Genomic DNA, 15,305 nt, shown 5'->3' with positions numbered 1-15,305 from the left:
AAGAGAAGGGATTGGATAGCAGGAGGATGCTGCTGGTGGAGCAGAGAGAGCTTTGGGGGAGGACTCTGTTTTCCTTCCTCCAATGGCAGCTCAGTGTGGGTAGGAGGAGGACAACAGGGGGAAGACCTTTGGTTGCCAAATATACTGTAATATCCAGGACATTGTACAGAGTGGCGGGTTCCTGGGGCTCTGAATTCCAGCACCGGGCACTGCCAGAGCCTGTGTCAAGGGAAAGTATGGGACTGGGACAGAAGATGCATAGCACTGACCCCTGACCTTTTAATCTATGCTGAGCATACAGACCTCCTTTAGAAACAAGTGCCCACCAAGGGGTGAAGACTGTCCTTCATTCCACTTGGACAATATTATTTGACCAGTGAGATGGTAAGAAGGTGAAGGTTGCCTTCTTTTCTTGGCTGGAGTTCTGTAAGGAGGTCTGAAAGTAAGTTCAGGTAGGGGGACCATCATAGACCAACAGCCCCCTCCCTAACTCAGCGATTCCCTGAGACATAGTACCTCCTCTTCTCTCAGAGATCTCCTATCAAGGACCCAAAGTCCTTCAGCTACTCTACCCCCTTCAGAGAACTTGGGATCCACTACCCTCCAAGGGGCCCCAAAGTCCTCCATCCTCTGTACCCCCAAAGAGACCCCTCAGCTCCCCTTCATCCATCAGAACCCTTAGAGGACCATATTACTAGAATTTATCTCCACAATGAGGAGAATGTTCCGGCCCCGAAAGTGGGGGAATGTTCTGCCCCTGAAGGGGTTAATCTGGGTTCCCACACTATATATGTGTGTATCATCATCTGCTCGAGATAAAAGACGTCACACTGACTATGGAGGAAAAGGACGGACATGATGATGGAGGAAGAGGACGGACATGACTATGGAGGAAGAGGACGGACATGACTACGGAGGAAGAGGACAGACATGAAGGGGGTTTTTGGGTGTAAATAGGAAATAACATCTTATTACCTCCTCTTTTGCCACTTCCACCGTCTCCTTGCTGCTTCGCATGGTATGGAACTTCCTCTTTGTTTCAGATGACTTCCTGTCTGTACCTGACATCACTTCCTGTCAGTACCTGACATCACTTCCGGTTTGTACCTAACATCACTTCCTGTCTGTACCTTCCTTTGTGTATAAGTGAGATCACCACCCTGTGGATTTCAGAGGAACTGCAGAAACATCTCAGAATATCCATTCCTGTATAATATCTACCTTACAGGGCTACCAGGGAAGTTCAAAAATAATAATTTTAATATATATAATAATAATAATAAATAGCTCTTATGTTTAATAAAGATATTTTATTACATATAGAAAAGTCTTAAAAACACAGAACACAAAAACCAAATGTATAGTTAATAAAACAGATACCACCAAAACTGATCCTTTTGGTGAAGAAAATGCAAAAATACATCCTGAAGTATAATAATATATATCAATCCACTGATAATGAAGATGTTAGACATAAATGACAAGGATGTAATGGCCACAGAGGAATGGTGGTGGAGATCTCTCACAGTAAGAACACTTCCTTGAATGGTTCTATAAATAAAGAATGAATCCTGGAGGGAATAAAGCTGTAAAGCAATAAATAATATATAAACTGGGCCATCCACTTCATCCATAAAGACATTGTGATTGAAGATCTTCTAGATCACATAGAAGGAGGACTCATCCATGATTTCATACATTTGTTTGGAAGGATAGAACAATCCTCAGAAGGGAACATGTAGGATGACAGGAAAGGCTCCGGACTGGTGAGATCCTCCAAACATAATGATGACATCCATGAACTGGAGCGAGCTCGTTGGGGTGATAAAGCCAATCTGGAAACACTGTGTAGACGTTCTCCAAGAACTCAGCACACTCCAGGTGTGGAGAAAGTGTCCAGGTGGGTTTAGTCTGTCATTTATCATAGGTAGAAATGTCCACACATGGACTTCCACAGGGACCCCCAGACTACATATAGAACTTGGAGGTACTTGTAACATGGAACAGGATTTGGCATTGCAAGAAGACTGGTCAGAGCAGTGGAGTTGATTGTAGATTTAGTCCTGTAGAACATCTGGTATATGGATACAAAGCCCCCCAGCTGGGAGTAAAGGGTGGAAATGGCTGGTGACCCCCAGATTTGGGCAATGATGTCATCACTATAAATGGATAAAACCGGCGCTATGTGTAACAACTCCAAACCTACAAAAACCTTCTAGCGGACTGCTGCTGTAACAAAGGGAAGGATTCCCTGTCATCTAGAAGAGCATTATGTGTCACAGCGCTGTCCTATTGTGTGTGCACAGAAATCATCACAAATACACTACAAATATGTGGAGACATTCAGAGATAAAGAGCTCGGGGCTCCAAATCCTATTCTCTGCACATCCACTGCTTCCACTTTACACCCACTTCATTGGTCTTATGGGGTTTATCAATAAATGAAGCAAACTGAACCGTGTGCAAATCCATCCACAACATAAAGTGCTTTGTGCTCAAGATGCTGCTCCCTGCACATCCACTGCTTCCACTTTACACCCACTTCATTCATCTCATCAGATTTGCTGCTGTAGGAAATCATTTATAATGATGTCCCATCTCGCTGCTCGTAAAAACAATTCTGCAGCTAATTGGCCACTAGGATTACTTTTACATGAAAGCCGACCACCAGCTAATAAACCAGCACTAGAATGATTCCTGTAGCTGCAAGCATCCTCCCGGTATAACCACTCCAAGTCCAGCGACGTTCCAGTACATTGCTGGTCCATGTTGGACATATATGTACCAGCAGAGAACACGGACATACGATGAATCGGGTCTGCGGACCAATATGACTGCAATTCATTCTTTTCTGTAATGTCCATGTTGAGGGTTCGGCCCAGAAAAGTTTTAATTTCATAAACGGTGATAGAGTTCCATGTGAATTGTGTGACAAGAGCTGAATTTGGGTGTCGCCATGTATCGTGGTGTATAAATTGCCTTGGCCCACAATTGGTACAAATCTTCTGTGAAGAACAGTGGAGGGGCTGAACACTAGTGCTGGCAGTGACCGGGCCGATCCGGCTAACACTGAGTATTGGGGACACTATACAAAGCCGGCACTAGTATAGTTCTGTTCATGATCAATATATTGATCCGTACAAACACTATACTAGTAATGGCGGTGATCAGCGACCTATAGCGTGAGTGCGACAGTGTGCGGCCAATCTAACGCCAGCTGACCCTGGCTGGGAGGGGCTTACTGACCCTGACACTGTGTGATGTCACTAGTGGCAGGAATACAGTGATCAGTGAAACATTCTATATACTGACACTGTACTAATGGCACTGGCTGGGTGACGGGGCCATCAAAGGGTTAAATGTGCTAATCTAACGTGTGTATACAATGTAGTGGTGCTTTTACTCGGTGCCGTGTTCTCTCTTCTCTCCCTGGACCGACCGGGGGGGGCAGTGGGGGCGCAGGTGCATTGACACCCCAAAACAGGAAGTGATGCAGATTATGCCACTTTGCCAAGAGCTGCTGCTCGCCCACAAAATGCGGGTAAGTGGTTGGCAAGTAGTTAAAAAAAAAAATCCTTAACAAATTTTTAAAACAAAATTCTCAATATGGTATTTAACTTTTTTTTTTTAAATACTTTTATCAGAATAGTAGGATGTTACCATAGTAACCATTGTACTACTGTGGGGGGGAGGGGGGTGATCAGGGATTTTTTTCCACACTTTTCTTTGCAGGAGAAATAATGATCATTTCTCCTTCAATGCAAAGCTTGCTGTCAGAACCGAACTCATTCATCAACTGTCATCAGTGAGTTAGATTTTTGACAGCTCAAGATAATGATCTGTGATTGGTTGGAGCTGGTCACATGGTACAGGGTGCTGTGATTGGCCCCATGTATCATGTGACAGCTGTGGGCCAATCACAGCTCACTAGGAGGAGAAGCAGAGCTGTTATGAATGAGATTGATTCATAACAACTGCTTATATTGGGATCACCTAGAGATCACATGATCACTGGGTCACAATCACTGGGATCTTCATTCCGCTGTATCTGCCAGACACAGCAGTCGGGGGAGGGGAGCGCTGTGTGCCGCCTCGGGTGTGTGCGCGGTGCTCCTCCTGTGTTAGTACAGCCAGAGTGACGTACAAGTACATTGCTTTGCCTGTAGCTGCCGTCTGGCCACAGTACATTGCGGGTGGGAAGCGGGTAATCTAGGACTAAGGATTCCAAGCTCACTCCTTGGGCCATGATATCATCCAGGCAAGAAATGTAAGTTCTGTGTTCCAATTATGAGGTGACAACAGCATAGAGTGCTTTCAGGATAATGGACAAAGGTAGACAAGCATTGCATGCTGTTGTTGTGTGAAGCAAGTCTGTCTCCTTTTTTATTACAGATAATACATTTTGTTTGGCTTTTTCTACATTGTTCCCCGATCCTGACATTCGTGGCCTCCTGGGCTGGATGTGCCGCTGGATCCAGGCCCTGGAGCAAGTCCTGGAGGTGGAACCAGACGAGGACCAGCCCAGCCTTGGAGCCTATTTCAGGCAGCAATTTTAGTTTAGTTACAATTTTTTATGATGTTTTATAGTTTTCTATTGATTGTTGGTAATAAATGTTCTATTTCTCTTGGACAGTGCCCTGTGTTGTGGCCTTCTTCAGCCTTTGCAGGTCGGCAATCTTCTTCATTGCAGTTGGAGCTGATCTGCATGTCCCTAAAGCATTGCAGGACTCTGCTAGCTCCAGCTGCACTGGACAATCTTGCTTACCTGGAATTTCTGGTAATGTCCAAACGAAGTGTTTTCTGGCAAGTCCAGCTTTAGGACTGTAGCAGATAGGATTGCATGTTTCCGAGAGGTAAACCAGCTCCTTCAATCCTAAGCTGGGATACATAAAGATTGAAGTTGTCTGCTTGCTGTCTGCAGCTACTCCCAATCTTGGTTTGCTTCCTCTTGTGAAATGCTGCAACAGTTACACAGAACACTCCATTCACGTTACATTGTTCACGTTTGGAGTAGCTCTTCATTCCATCCAGGGACTTCTACATAGCTTGGTGGTGTGTAGTTGTGCAGACTGCCAAAAGGGGGTGCAGCCAAGTAGACAATGTGGGGGGGATCCTGTGCCCCAACTCTGTCAAGATGTCTCCCATCACCTCATCTCTAGTTGGGATTGGCATTACACAGAAGTCACATGACTTGAAAGCTGCTCTTGGAAGGACTATCAGTTATGGATGAGACCAGTTACATGCAATGTCCCCCAGAAAAGAAGGGGCCCTAATGGGCAAATTGTCTATCTGCTCCACACATACCACTTGGATCCAACTTGTTGCTCATTCACTTGTCAGTGTTTTGGCAACAAGAGGTGGGGAGGGAATGAAGTGAGGAACAAGTGTCCACTGGGCACATAAATTCCATAGGCACACACGTCTAGAATCAGGCAGCTAAAGATCCTATGCTCCCCAACCAATCTCGGGGCAAGATGTTACACGGGGTGTAAAGCAAACTTAGTCTGGGTCCAGTTAGTCCAGCATAATGATAGTCCAAACAACAGAAGGCCTTCTTCTTATTCTCCCAACTTTTCTGTGTCTCTAGCATTCCTTGGCAGGCTTACTGTGTGTAAGTTGTGTCCTGGTGTCACGCCTGGTGTCCTGGATATTACACACTTCTTGTATAGTGTGTGTCAATGAAGTAGCACAGGGAACATATTTGGACAGCAGTGTCAGTCTCTGGGGAGGTGAGTGTTCCATGCAGGAGTCTTGGCCAAAATCAGCACCCCAAAAAGACAAAAGCTAGCCGACACTTAGAGAACAAGCTGCAATATTGTGTGTTCCCATATTGGGGAACGTTAGCCTTGCCCACAGAGTCCACTGAGAATTCTAAGCTCCCTTGGGGCAGCCAAATGGTTAGCAGATAATGGCCAACCGCTACATGTGCCAGAGAACTTGTGTGATGGGGAACAGCTAAAACTATTTGCAGGACAGACCACCAGGTGAAAGCAGCAGAAAGGCCAAAGAGTCTAACCACCAATGCCTCTGGAAGGGTCACCTTTTAGTTTTCTTTCTGAAGTGCTGCTTTTTTAGTGTTCGCTATTTGGAATTATTGGTAGCCATACTCAGAAAAGCACCTGTGTTGGATTCCCTACATGACCAAGCCACCATTATTACCCCAAATGCATTGTTGACAATTTGAAAGACACGTTCTGCTACTTTCCAAAAAATGTTTATTACAAAAAAAATACAAAATTAATGGGGAGGAGGAGGCTGCTGCTGCAGAGGGGGTGGGTGTGAGGGTTGGGGGGGTACAGTGTGTGGAGGGGCTGGGAAAGAGTGGTGGGGTGGGAGTGCTGGGGGAGAGGTTGAATGGGGGGAATGGAAGACAGGGAGAATGTGGGGAGGGGCATTTGAGGGCTGAGGACGTGGAAGGTAAGGGTGGAAACGGGATTGAGAGGAGGAGCATGTAGAAACAAGGGGAGGGGGTGTGAAAGTGGGGGTGTGGTCAAGGGGCAAAGTGGAGTGTGAGGAAGGTGTAGAAGAGGGACCCATGGGGAAGGAGTCATACTGGTCTTCGGGTGGGGTTTCTTGAGGGGGCTGCTCCAGAGTGGGTAGTTCCAGATTCGGCACCTCCAATGCTTGTTCCCCTGCTGATTCCCCGGCACTTTCTACAGGGGAACTCTGTGGCAACCTTGGCATTGGCCCCAAACTACTACTGCACAGGGGTTGGGAGCCTCTGGCTGAAGGTGCATTTTGTTCAGCCCCTGCTTGACATAAGGCCCGGATATCATGACTAAGGTCCTGCAATGCTGTAGTCTGATCCCTGACCGCGGTGACAAGTCCAAGCATGGTTTCATGTTGGAGCCCCAGTAACCTTTCTATATTACTGGATGCATTAGAAAGCCTCCTTTGCTCCCATAATCTCTCCATGTTGAACGACAGCCTTTCCCCAAGCTTGCGAAGGGGGCTGGGTCCAGGTGGACGGGGTGCTGAACCAGCTGGATCCAATGTTGGCTGCAAGGAGAAACAAACAAAAAAAAGAAAGCGTGTTTAACACACAGCATGACAGGGGGCTCGTTTGACACCAAACCAGGGGAGGACTGACCATTGGGGAACTCGGGCACTGCCGGGGTCAGTAGGGGGCCCCATGAAATGTCCCTGGTACCTTTCATAGGCTTTTTTGGGTGTGGTTTGAGGGTGAGCAAGCACACAGGGGCCCCATGATCCCCTATTGACCCGGGGCCCCATGAGTTTCAGTCCGCCCCTGCACCAAACACTAGCTCATGTTCTTGTCCCACCCCTAGGACCAGGTATTGGTGAATGCCTTTCCCTGACAAATTACACTGGATGAACATTTGACTGAAATGAATGGTTTGGCATCTTTCCCCAGACTGATACCTTCCTGCTGATTTGTCACATGCACATCACTCCCTCCAGCTCCTGACTAAGCAATGATCCAAAAAAAGTAAGTTACACATCACGTTGCCAAGTCCTGCCCAGCCAGGAACGGAGTTATACTCTAAATGGGTGACTCATTAGGGAGAACATCTTTAGCATCTCTTACCGGACGTTCAGGCAACTCAGGTGGAGGTGACGGCATTTCACACAAGTTTGGAGTGCCTGAACTTCCCTGCACCACAAAACAAAAAAAAAATGCATGACATTTCCCAAATACACATGCAACATGCATTTGTACATCCCCACCCCATTACAGCAGTTCCCGTACCCCAACATCAGATGCAGATTCTTCTCCCACTCCAACAGCTGGGGCCTCCAGGGGCAAAAGATGATCTGCAAATATAGTTCAAGATGATGATTAGTAACAGATACTAGTTAGGCTGTGTGACGGACAGCAGAAATATTCTATTTATTTTTGTGTTTTGTTTGTGGCCAAACAGTTAGCTTGTCTGCTTTGTCTACAATTTGGAGTTATTGTGCCCCGCAGGAGGTGGGAAATGGGATTGATCTCAGCAGGGAGTGCAGACAGCATGGTCTTTTGTGGCTGTGAAAGGCCCGACCAGTTCTCACTGGGAGTTTGGGGCTTGGACAATTGAAAGGGCCATGCGATCTCTTGAAAAAGGAGAGAGCTAGAGAGAGGATATCAGAGCCCCTCCTGGCCGAGCCCTAACTAGGAGATGCATTGAACTGTGCTTTGCTTTGTGCACTGCTGGGACTTGTGGTCCTATATTGCCTGTGTAGTCTTGAAGCTGCGGCCAAGACACACAACCCTCTGAAGACCCATGAGCTGTTGGTCCCCTGCTCTTGAGAGAAGTGCTGTGTGAGGTCTGAGCTGAGGCCAGACCCCACAGCCAAGACCCTCGCTGTTGATCCTGGAAAGCTGACCCTGTCTGCTGATCACTGGTTGTCCCTGGAAAGCTGACCCTGCTGCTGATTGCTGCGAGGGTCCCTGTCTACTGTTCGCTGCTGTCCCTGGAAATCTGACCACTGTTAGGGTCCCTGAACCGTGAGTGTTCCTGCACATTGTTTGCTGGATGCCCCTGAAAACTACCTGCCATGAGTGCCCCTACAAGCCGCATGTGGCAGAGTGTGGAACTATCCTTATTGTGCACCCCTTTGTCCTTGCCCAGACTGTCTTATGGTGTACCCATATCACCCCTGTCTGGACTGCCCCATTGTACGCCCATATTTCCCTTGCCTGGACTGCCCCATTGTATGCCCATATTTCCCTTGCCTGGACTGCCCCATTGTATTCCCATATTTCCCCTTGCCTGGACTACCCCATTGAATTCCCATATTATCCTTGCCCAGACTGCCCTGTGAAACACCCCTATGCCCCTTGCCTGGACTGCCCCATTGAATACCTGAACTATTGCTTGCTTGAATGGCCCCTATTGTGTACCCGGATTAATACTTGCCTGAACTGCCCCTATTGTGTATCCGGATTAATACTTGTGTGAACTGCCCCTATTGTGCACCCGGAGTAATACTTACCTGAACGGCCCCGCTGTGCACCCAGATTAATACTTGCCTGAACTGCCCCTATTGTGTACCCTGATTAATACTTGTGTGAACTGCCCCTATTGTGCACCCGGATTAATACTTGCCTGAACTGCCCCATTGTGCACCCGGATTAATACTTGTGTGAACTGCCCCTATTGTGCACCCGGATTAATACTTGTGTGAACTGCCTCTCTTGTGCTCCCGGATTAATACTTGCCTGAACTGCCCCTATTGTGTGCCTGGATTAATACTTGCCTGAACTGCCCCTCTTGTGTGCCCGGATTAATACTTGCCTGAACTGCCCCTCTTGTGTGCCTGGATTATTGTAGCTACCTGGCCTGCCCCACTGAATGCTCGGATTATCGCTACCTGAATTGCCCTATTGTGGGCTGGATTATCACTGTTTGGACTCCTCCCCCCTTTTTTAGTACCCACCCGCTACCCTTGTTACCCTGATTGAGTGTCTCTCTTACTTCAATAAAACGTTGTGTGTTTATCATCCTCCATGTGTGTTCTGTCCTGCCTACGCTTCCGTCACAGGCTGCATGTATGATGTGACATTTGTGACCAAGGTTTGAGGGATTGCTCATTGGTATGTTCTTCACCCAAGTTTATCCAGACAAATAGGACACTGGCAGCCACAGCCCAGGAGACTGATAGGGAGTAGAAAGAGCCATGGTAAGGCTCAGGAGCAGGGGCCACAAGAATGAGGGGCCACCTTTCCTGCCAAACAAGGAGGCAGATGTTAGGATGGCTCCATTATGCCCATAGGCTACTGCACCCATTTTGACCATGGGCTTCAAACATTAAAGCAAAATATATAACATTTGTCATTAAGGCAACATTCCAAAAAGGATTCAATAGGTTATAGAAGGGTCACCCAGGGAAAAAAATGGGTTGAATCAAATATAAATGTTCCCCAAAATATTTCCAAAGCCAAACGCATGTAAATGCACCCAAAAGAATTGTTGATATAACTGTTGATCTGAAGAGACCAAGAGCAATGCATCCAAAACTCCTTTAATCAATTTAAACCGCAGGTCTCCTGCAAACTCAATGTGAAAAAGAAAATAATGAACTCATGTGGCAGTCTCAGAGTTACTTGATCTTGTATCTGAAAACATTAAACAGCCTTTCCAGATGATTGGAAGCTGAGCTACAAAGGGCGGGACTACTCAATATTGAACCCTACGGACTAAGACTGGGATGTCATTGAAGTTCATGTGTGTGGAAAGGAAGTCATCCCAGCAGTGTTGGCAATATAGTGTATTTGTCAATGACCTATAGATTAGTCTTTATGATGCCTTTTGGGCTTTAGGTGCTTCAATCCTGAGATTCTCGGTGGATAACTCTGACAAAGGAATAGATCTTCCTGCTAGTCATGTGATGTGCCAAAACAAAGCAGTCTAATTATCGGCCCCAAGTTTACATGAGAGGCCCAAAGCATTAGTTAGGTTCCAGTTTTTTTGGGGGGAGGGGCACTGTAAAATGATTTGACTCTTTTCCTGGAATCAGGAAAATTAAATTGTGTTATATTATTTGGATCTGGTTGGGTTTTTGGGCTTCGGGAAAATGGCCCCAAGAATACTCAGTCTTGGTATGTATTTGATTTGGCCTCTACATTTGGAGCAATAGGAGAATGGTCGCCGTCACTTGGAACTTGACAATTGGGTGAGTAGCTACATTTCTTGATGTTGACCTCAAGTTTTACTATGCTGAAGTCCCAGATCACATGATGAAACAAGTCAGGAGAGGGGCCCACTAGACATCACTGCCAGCAGTGTCAGCACGGCTTTTATAACCACTTGCCTATCCGGCACTTAGACCCCCTTCCTGCCCCGGACAATTTTCACCTTTCAGCGCTGTCACACTTTGAATGACAATTGTGGTCATGCAACACTGTACCCATATGACATTGTTATCATTTTATTCACACAAATAGTGGTTGCTTCTGGTGGTATTTAATCTCTGATGGGTGGTTTGTTTTTTGTACTATAAACAAAAAAAGAGCTAAAAATTTGAAATTAAAAAGTTTTTGTCTTTGTTTCTCTTTTTCAAACAGGTAATTTTTCTCCTTCACTGATGTGTGTCGATGAGGTGGCATGGATAGGCAGCACTGATGGGCACTGATAGGCAGCACTGATCTGCACCAATGATGGGCACTGACTGGCAGCACTGCTGGGCTCTGATCATCAGGTCAATGATCATCAGTGAGCTGGTGATCGGTGCTGATCTGTTCTCTGCCAATTGTCGGTTATCTGCAGTACTTTACTCCCACTGTGACAGCATGAGGAAAGTGCAGCTGATAACCGGCAACTGCATTTACCGGTGATCTGCCGTGATCACGTGGTAAAAGGCCGCTGTGATTGGCCTTTTACCACATCATGTGATCAGCTGTGTCCGTAGGACACAGCGACCCCTGAGATGGCTGGGTGTGCACCCCCAGGGGCCTATGGGAGGCGTGTTCTGGGAGGATGTTGTATGACGCCCTCCCCAGACTGTAGCCAAATGACAGCTACAGTGCAGGTGACAAGTGGTTAAACACTACTCTGGAAATCAGCATCCTTAAGGGGCCAATAAACTCATTGAATGGAAATGTAAACAATCATGAGCTCTTTTGGGCTTTATTTTTAACAAGGATTTGCCTGGAGACCTTAAAATGAGACTTACTGATTCCAAGTGAAGTGGAGGAATGTTGCCAGTTCTGCCACCCATAGTGGTGACCAAAGTGTGTTTGACCTTCCCTTTGTGTGGCTCAAACCTGAAGGTGAGCGGCACGATTGGGAGGTGATGGGTCCCTGTAGTGGATCATTTCCTGTATATTGAGCAGGCATGATATATGATGTCACTAAACACCAAACACATTGGATATTCTGGGACTGTCAGAGTTGAGCATGGTGACGTTGGTCAGATTACATGTATGTGTTTACATGCATGGAATGTTTTTGTGTCTGGGAGAAGTTGTGAAGTTACGAGGTTGAGTCTAATTTGGAACGCTCAGGAGGTGTCAGCTAGTTAGTGATGTTTGGAACTTTATTGCCCTCATCAGTTAGTTCCCCCATTTGGTTTTGTGGGGTTACCTGCTTTTCATGGTTCAGGGAAACTGGTCCCAGGACATTTGGCAGGGATTAGACACATTTCTGTGTGGTAACAGTTTTCCACACTGATTTCTCTAGGGGTTTGAGCGCAATACAGTGAGGAACCCCAAAGAAATCCAGCGTGTTGTGGAGATATATTTGTGTTCACACAGAGTTTAGCATTGGTTTGTTCTGCATTCCTAAGAGGATGCTCATTGGCTCATCCTGAGTGATTATGATTGTTGTAGACAAGCACATTAATACATACCCAGATCTTCCTCCATTCCTGGCTGCAGTGGGGGGAGCCGCTCCTCCTCCTCCTGCTGATGTTGTGCTGTGAATAGGACATTGACATGTGAGATGATTGATGTTCTAGCAGTCTGTTCAACATTACGGGGGGGGGGCATTCCCAATGAGTGCTTACCAGGAGGGAACATCTCTTCATCAGCGTATGTGTGATCTGGCTTGTCCTCTGATGGGCTGGCTGGGGCTGCCCCTGCCTCGGGATTGGCTACAACACAAGACAAAATGAACAACAAATGGTAAATGTTAAAAAGATAACACAACTTTGAAGACACAATATGGACATGTGTAGTGTACTTACCACTCTGCCAGTCATCAGTATCTTCATGAGCCGTCACCCCAAAAATCGTGTTGAGACCAATGATTGGCAGAAGTGCCCGTTCTGCCTGAGACAGTTCCTGCAGATGGTCAGGGTCCACCCCATGCCTTGTAACATGTCCCTGCCGAGCCCACAGAGTCAGCTTCTCCTTTAAATTCCACCTCAGATCACGCATATGCTTCTTCACATTCTTGGGGTACCGGCGTACCATCCTGCCCACTGCATTTACGGCCACCGTGATTTCCTTCCACAGACGGTCCTTTGCTGCCTTACCGCTGCGGTAGGACCTGGGCCCCGAGATGCATTCAGCCCGTTCTACATAAGCAGCCACCATGGCCCAGATCTCATCATGGGAGAAGGGTGGAAAATTGGGCTGGGATTGGGCCTGGGCCTGGGACCTTCTGCCTCCCCTTGATGTCCCTTCTCCTGGGCTCAAAGGGGATACAGCAGCCCCAGGTGAGGTCCTCAACTTAGCTTCCGCCTTTTTTCTGAAGGAAGACTGGCCCCTTCTGCCACCAGTTTGTGACCCCTTCACACCACAGTCAGACCTCTGGTCCACCCTAGCCCTAATGGACCCCTGGGCCCCAGTAGCTCCCCTGGCATCATGGCCAAGGTGTGGCCCAGTGTCCCCCCTGGCACCATGGCTCCCCCTGGAAGCCTGGCCTTTTTGCCCCCTTGGGGGTGCCATGGGAGGAAACGTGGGCAGGGAGTCTGGCTGGATGCTGTTTGCAGCAGCAGTGGGTCCTAAGTGGTGGGATGTCCGTGTGTTAGTGTGCAAATCTGCAACAGAAAAAGGGACATAAGGGCAAGGGTCAGTTGTCTGGGTCAAAAGACTGGAAGAATTGCTCTGTCAGAGATTTTGCAAGACCAGGGCATGGGAAAGAAGGTCCAAGACCCAAATGCCAAGTCAAGCAATGTCTATGGTGAAAATCAACATTTTTCTGCCAGCTGAACCCCAGAACCTCCATAAATCCAGTCTAGATACATAAATTGTGTCTGCAGCACAGAGAAGGAAGATTATCCGAGAGAAATCCAGGAATACAGGACGGGGAACACAGCTCAGGAAAGTGACCAGGGGATTACAGGCTGATATCACCCAGTCCCCGCCCTACTCTGGACCAATCAGTGAGCAGTATGGGTGGAGGAATGGATTTAGTGTTCATGACCCACCTGTGCTGATCTCTGTAGGAGTGTCCTCCTCTATAAATGTCCCCGTTATTCCATCCTCCTCCATAGACTGCTGATCATCCCTCACATACGCCTCTTCTTCTTCTGCTTTCACCTCAAATTCTATATCGATTGGATCTCCACTCTAAATCAAGGAAATGAGAGAAAATATCATCTGTAATTTATAAACTCACATTAAAAAATCCACAAATTGTCTTCATCAGTCCGAGTTCTAGATACTCCATCCCACCGACCTTACAATACTGAGGGATGGTGTGACCTTCCTGTGTGGAATCCCGGGAATACAGAGGACGGGGACATCTCTCTGGTGGGTTCCTGGTATTAGGTGGCTCCATCATATCCTTGTGTCCTTCTGAAAACTCCTCCATCACTCCATACTCCTCATCCTCCTCTTTATACTCTTCTTTAACATCAATATTATCATCCCCGAGGATTCCACTCTGAAAGATATAATAAAACATTCATTGTAACAAACATGCTGTGTATAAATCACAACTACCAATAATTGTCATCATCTACCTGATGATGGTGAGGGATGGTGTGACCTTCCTGTGTGGAATCCCAGGAATACAGAGGACGGGGACATCTCTCTGGTGGGTTCCTGTAGCTGGATGACTCCACCATGGTGTCCTGGTACAGATCTTTGTGTTCTCTTAGAAGCTCTGACTCCTCCATCCCCCCATCCTCATCCTCCTCCTCTTTTATCTCTTTGTTAACCTCAACTTTAGGATCTCTCAGGTTTCCACTCTGAATATATAATAAAAATGACATCAATGGTAACAATGCAGATAATGTACAGATCCTAATGATACTATCAGTGATTGTTCCTCATCTACCTGATGATGGTGAGGGATGGTGTGACCTTCCTGTGTGGAATCCCGGGAATACAGAGGACGGGGACATCTCTCTGGTGGGTTCCTGGTATTAGGTGGCTCCATCATCTCCTTGTGTCCTTCTGAAAACTCCTCCATCACTCCATACTCCTCATCCTCCTCTTTATACTCTTCTTTAACATCAATATTATCATCCCCGAGGATTCCACTCTGAAAGATATAATAAAACATTCATTGTAACAAACATGCTGTGTATAAATCACAACTACCAATAATTGTCAACGTGATGATGGTGAGGGATGGTGTGACCTTCCTGTGTGGAATCCCGGGAATACAGAGGACGGGGACATCTCTCTGGTGGGTTCCCATGACTGGATCCATCTGTAGGAAACACACACACTGACTGAATCCATTGTTTCTATGTGTTTATCAGATGATGGGGGATCTAGGTGGATCCTCCGTACTGCTCTCTCCTTTACAATAAAGTCTCCTCTTACCCGGTGATGTGAGGGGTGGCTGATTGCAAGTCCCTGATGAAGTCACATGACAGTGACGTAACGCGTAGGTCGGAGAACGGAATGTGGTGACATCATTTCTGACATGAACGGCCACAGCCATATTGGTACACCCAGTACACCC

General features: G+C 46.9%; 1 protein-coding gene across 1 annotated transcript; it reads right to left on the bottom strand.

Moving 5' to 3' along the window:
- Window positions 1-6,198: 6,198 nt before the first annotated feature.
- On the bottom strand, window positions 6,199-15,284 carry LOC149441820 (uncharacterized). The gene is made up of 9 exons (XM_089656860.1): window positions 15,210-15,284; window positions 14,067-14,273; window positions 13,816-13,957; window positions 12,628-13,425; window positions 12,448-12,534; window positions 12,292-12,357; window positions 7,712-7,776; window positions 7,550-7,615; window positions 6,199-6,999 (listed from the first exon to the last, which is right to left on the bottom strand). Exons 1-9 carry the CDS (start codon window positions 15,282-15,284, stop codon window positions 6,238-6,240), a joined length of 2,268 nt encoding a protein of 755 aa, XP_089512986.1. The 3' UTR covers window positions 6,199-6,237.
- Between the last annotated feature and the right edge of the window lie 21 nt (window positions 15,285-15,305).

This window comes from Staurois parvus, unplaced genomic scaffold (genome assembly GCF_062004578.1).
Source record: "Staurois parvus isolate SC_StPar_1 unplaced genomic scaffold, SC_StPar_1.0 ptg000942l, whole genome shotgun sequence".
NCBI classification, from domain to species: domain Eukaryota; kingdom Metazoa; phylum Chordata; class Amphibia; order Anura; family Ranidae; genus Staurois; species Staurois parvus.
The sequence above is the reverse complement of the archived record's forward strand: the minus strand, read 5'-3'. Positions and strand labels throughout refer to the sequence as shown.

What these genes read in the sequence shown, in the direction of transcription:
- LOC149441820 (XM_089656860.1), bottom strand. Translation starts at nt 15,284, where the DNA reads ATGGCTGTGGCCGTTCATGTCAGAAATGATGTCACCACATTCCGTTCT. An exon ending in TCCTACAGAGATCAGCACAG is followed by an intron (nt 13,426 to 13,815) that starts GTGGGTCATGAA and finishes TTTCTGTTGCAG; the next exon opens with ATTTGCACACTAACACACGG. An exon ending in CTGAGTTGCCTGAACGTCCG is followed by an intron (nt 7,000 to 7,549) that starts GTAAGAGATGCT and finishes TTCTCCTTGCAG; the next exon opens with CCAACATTGGATCCAGCTGG.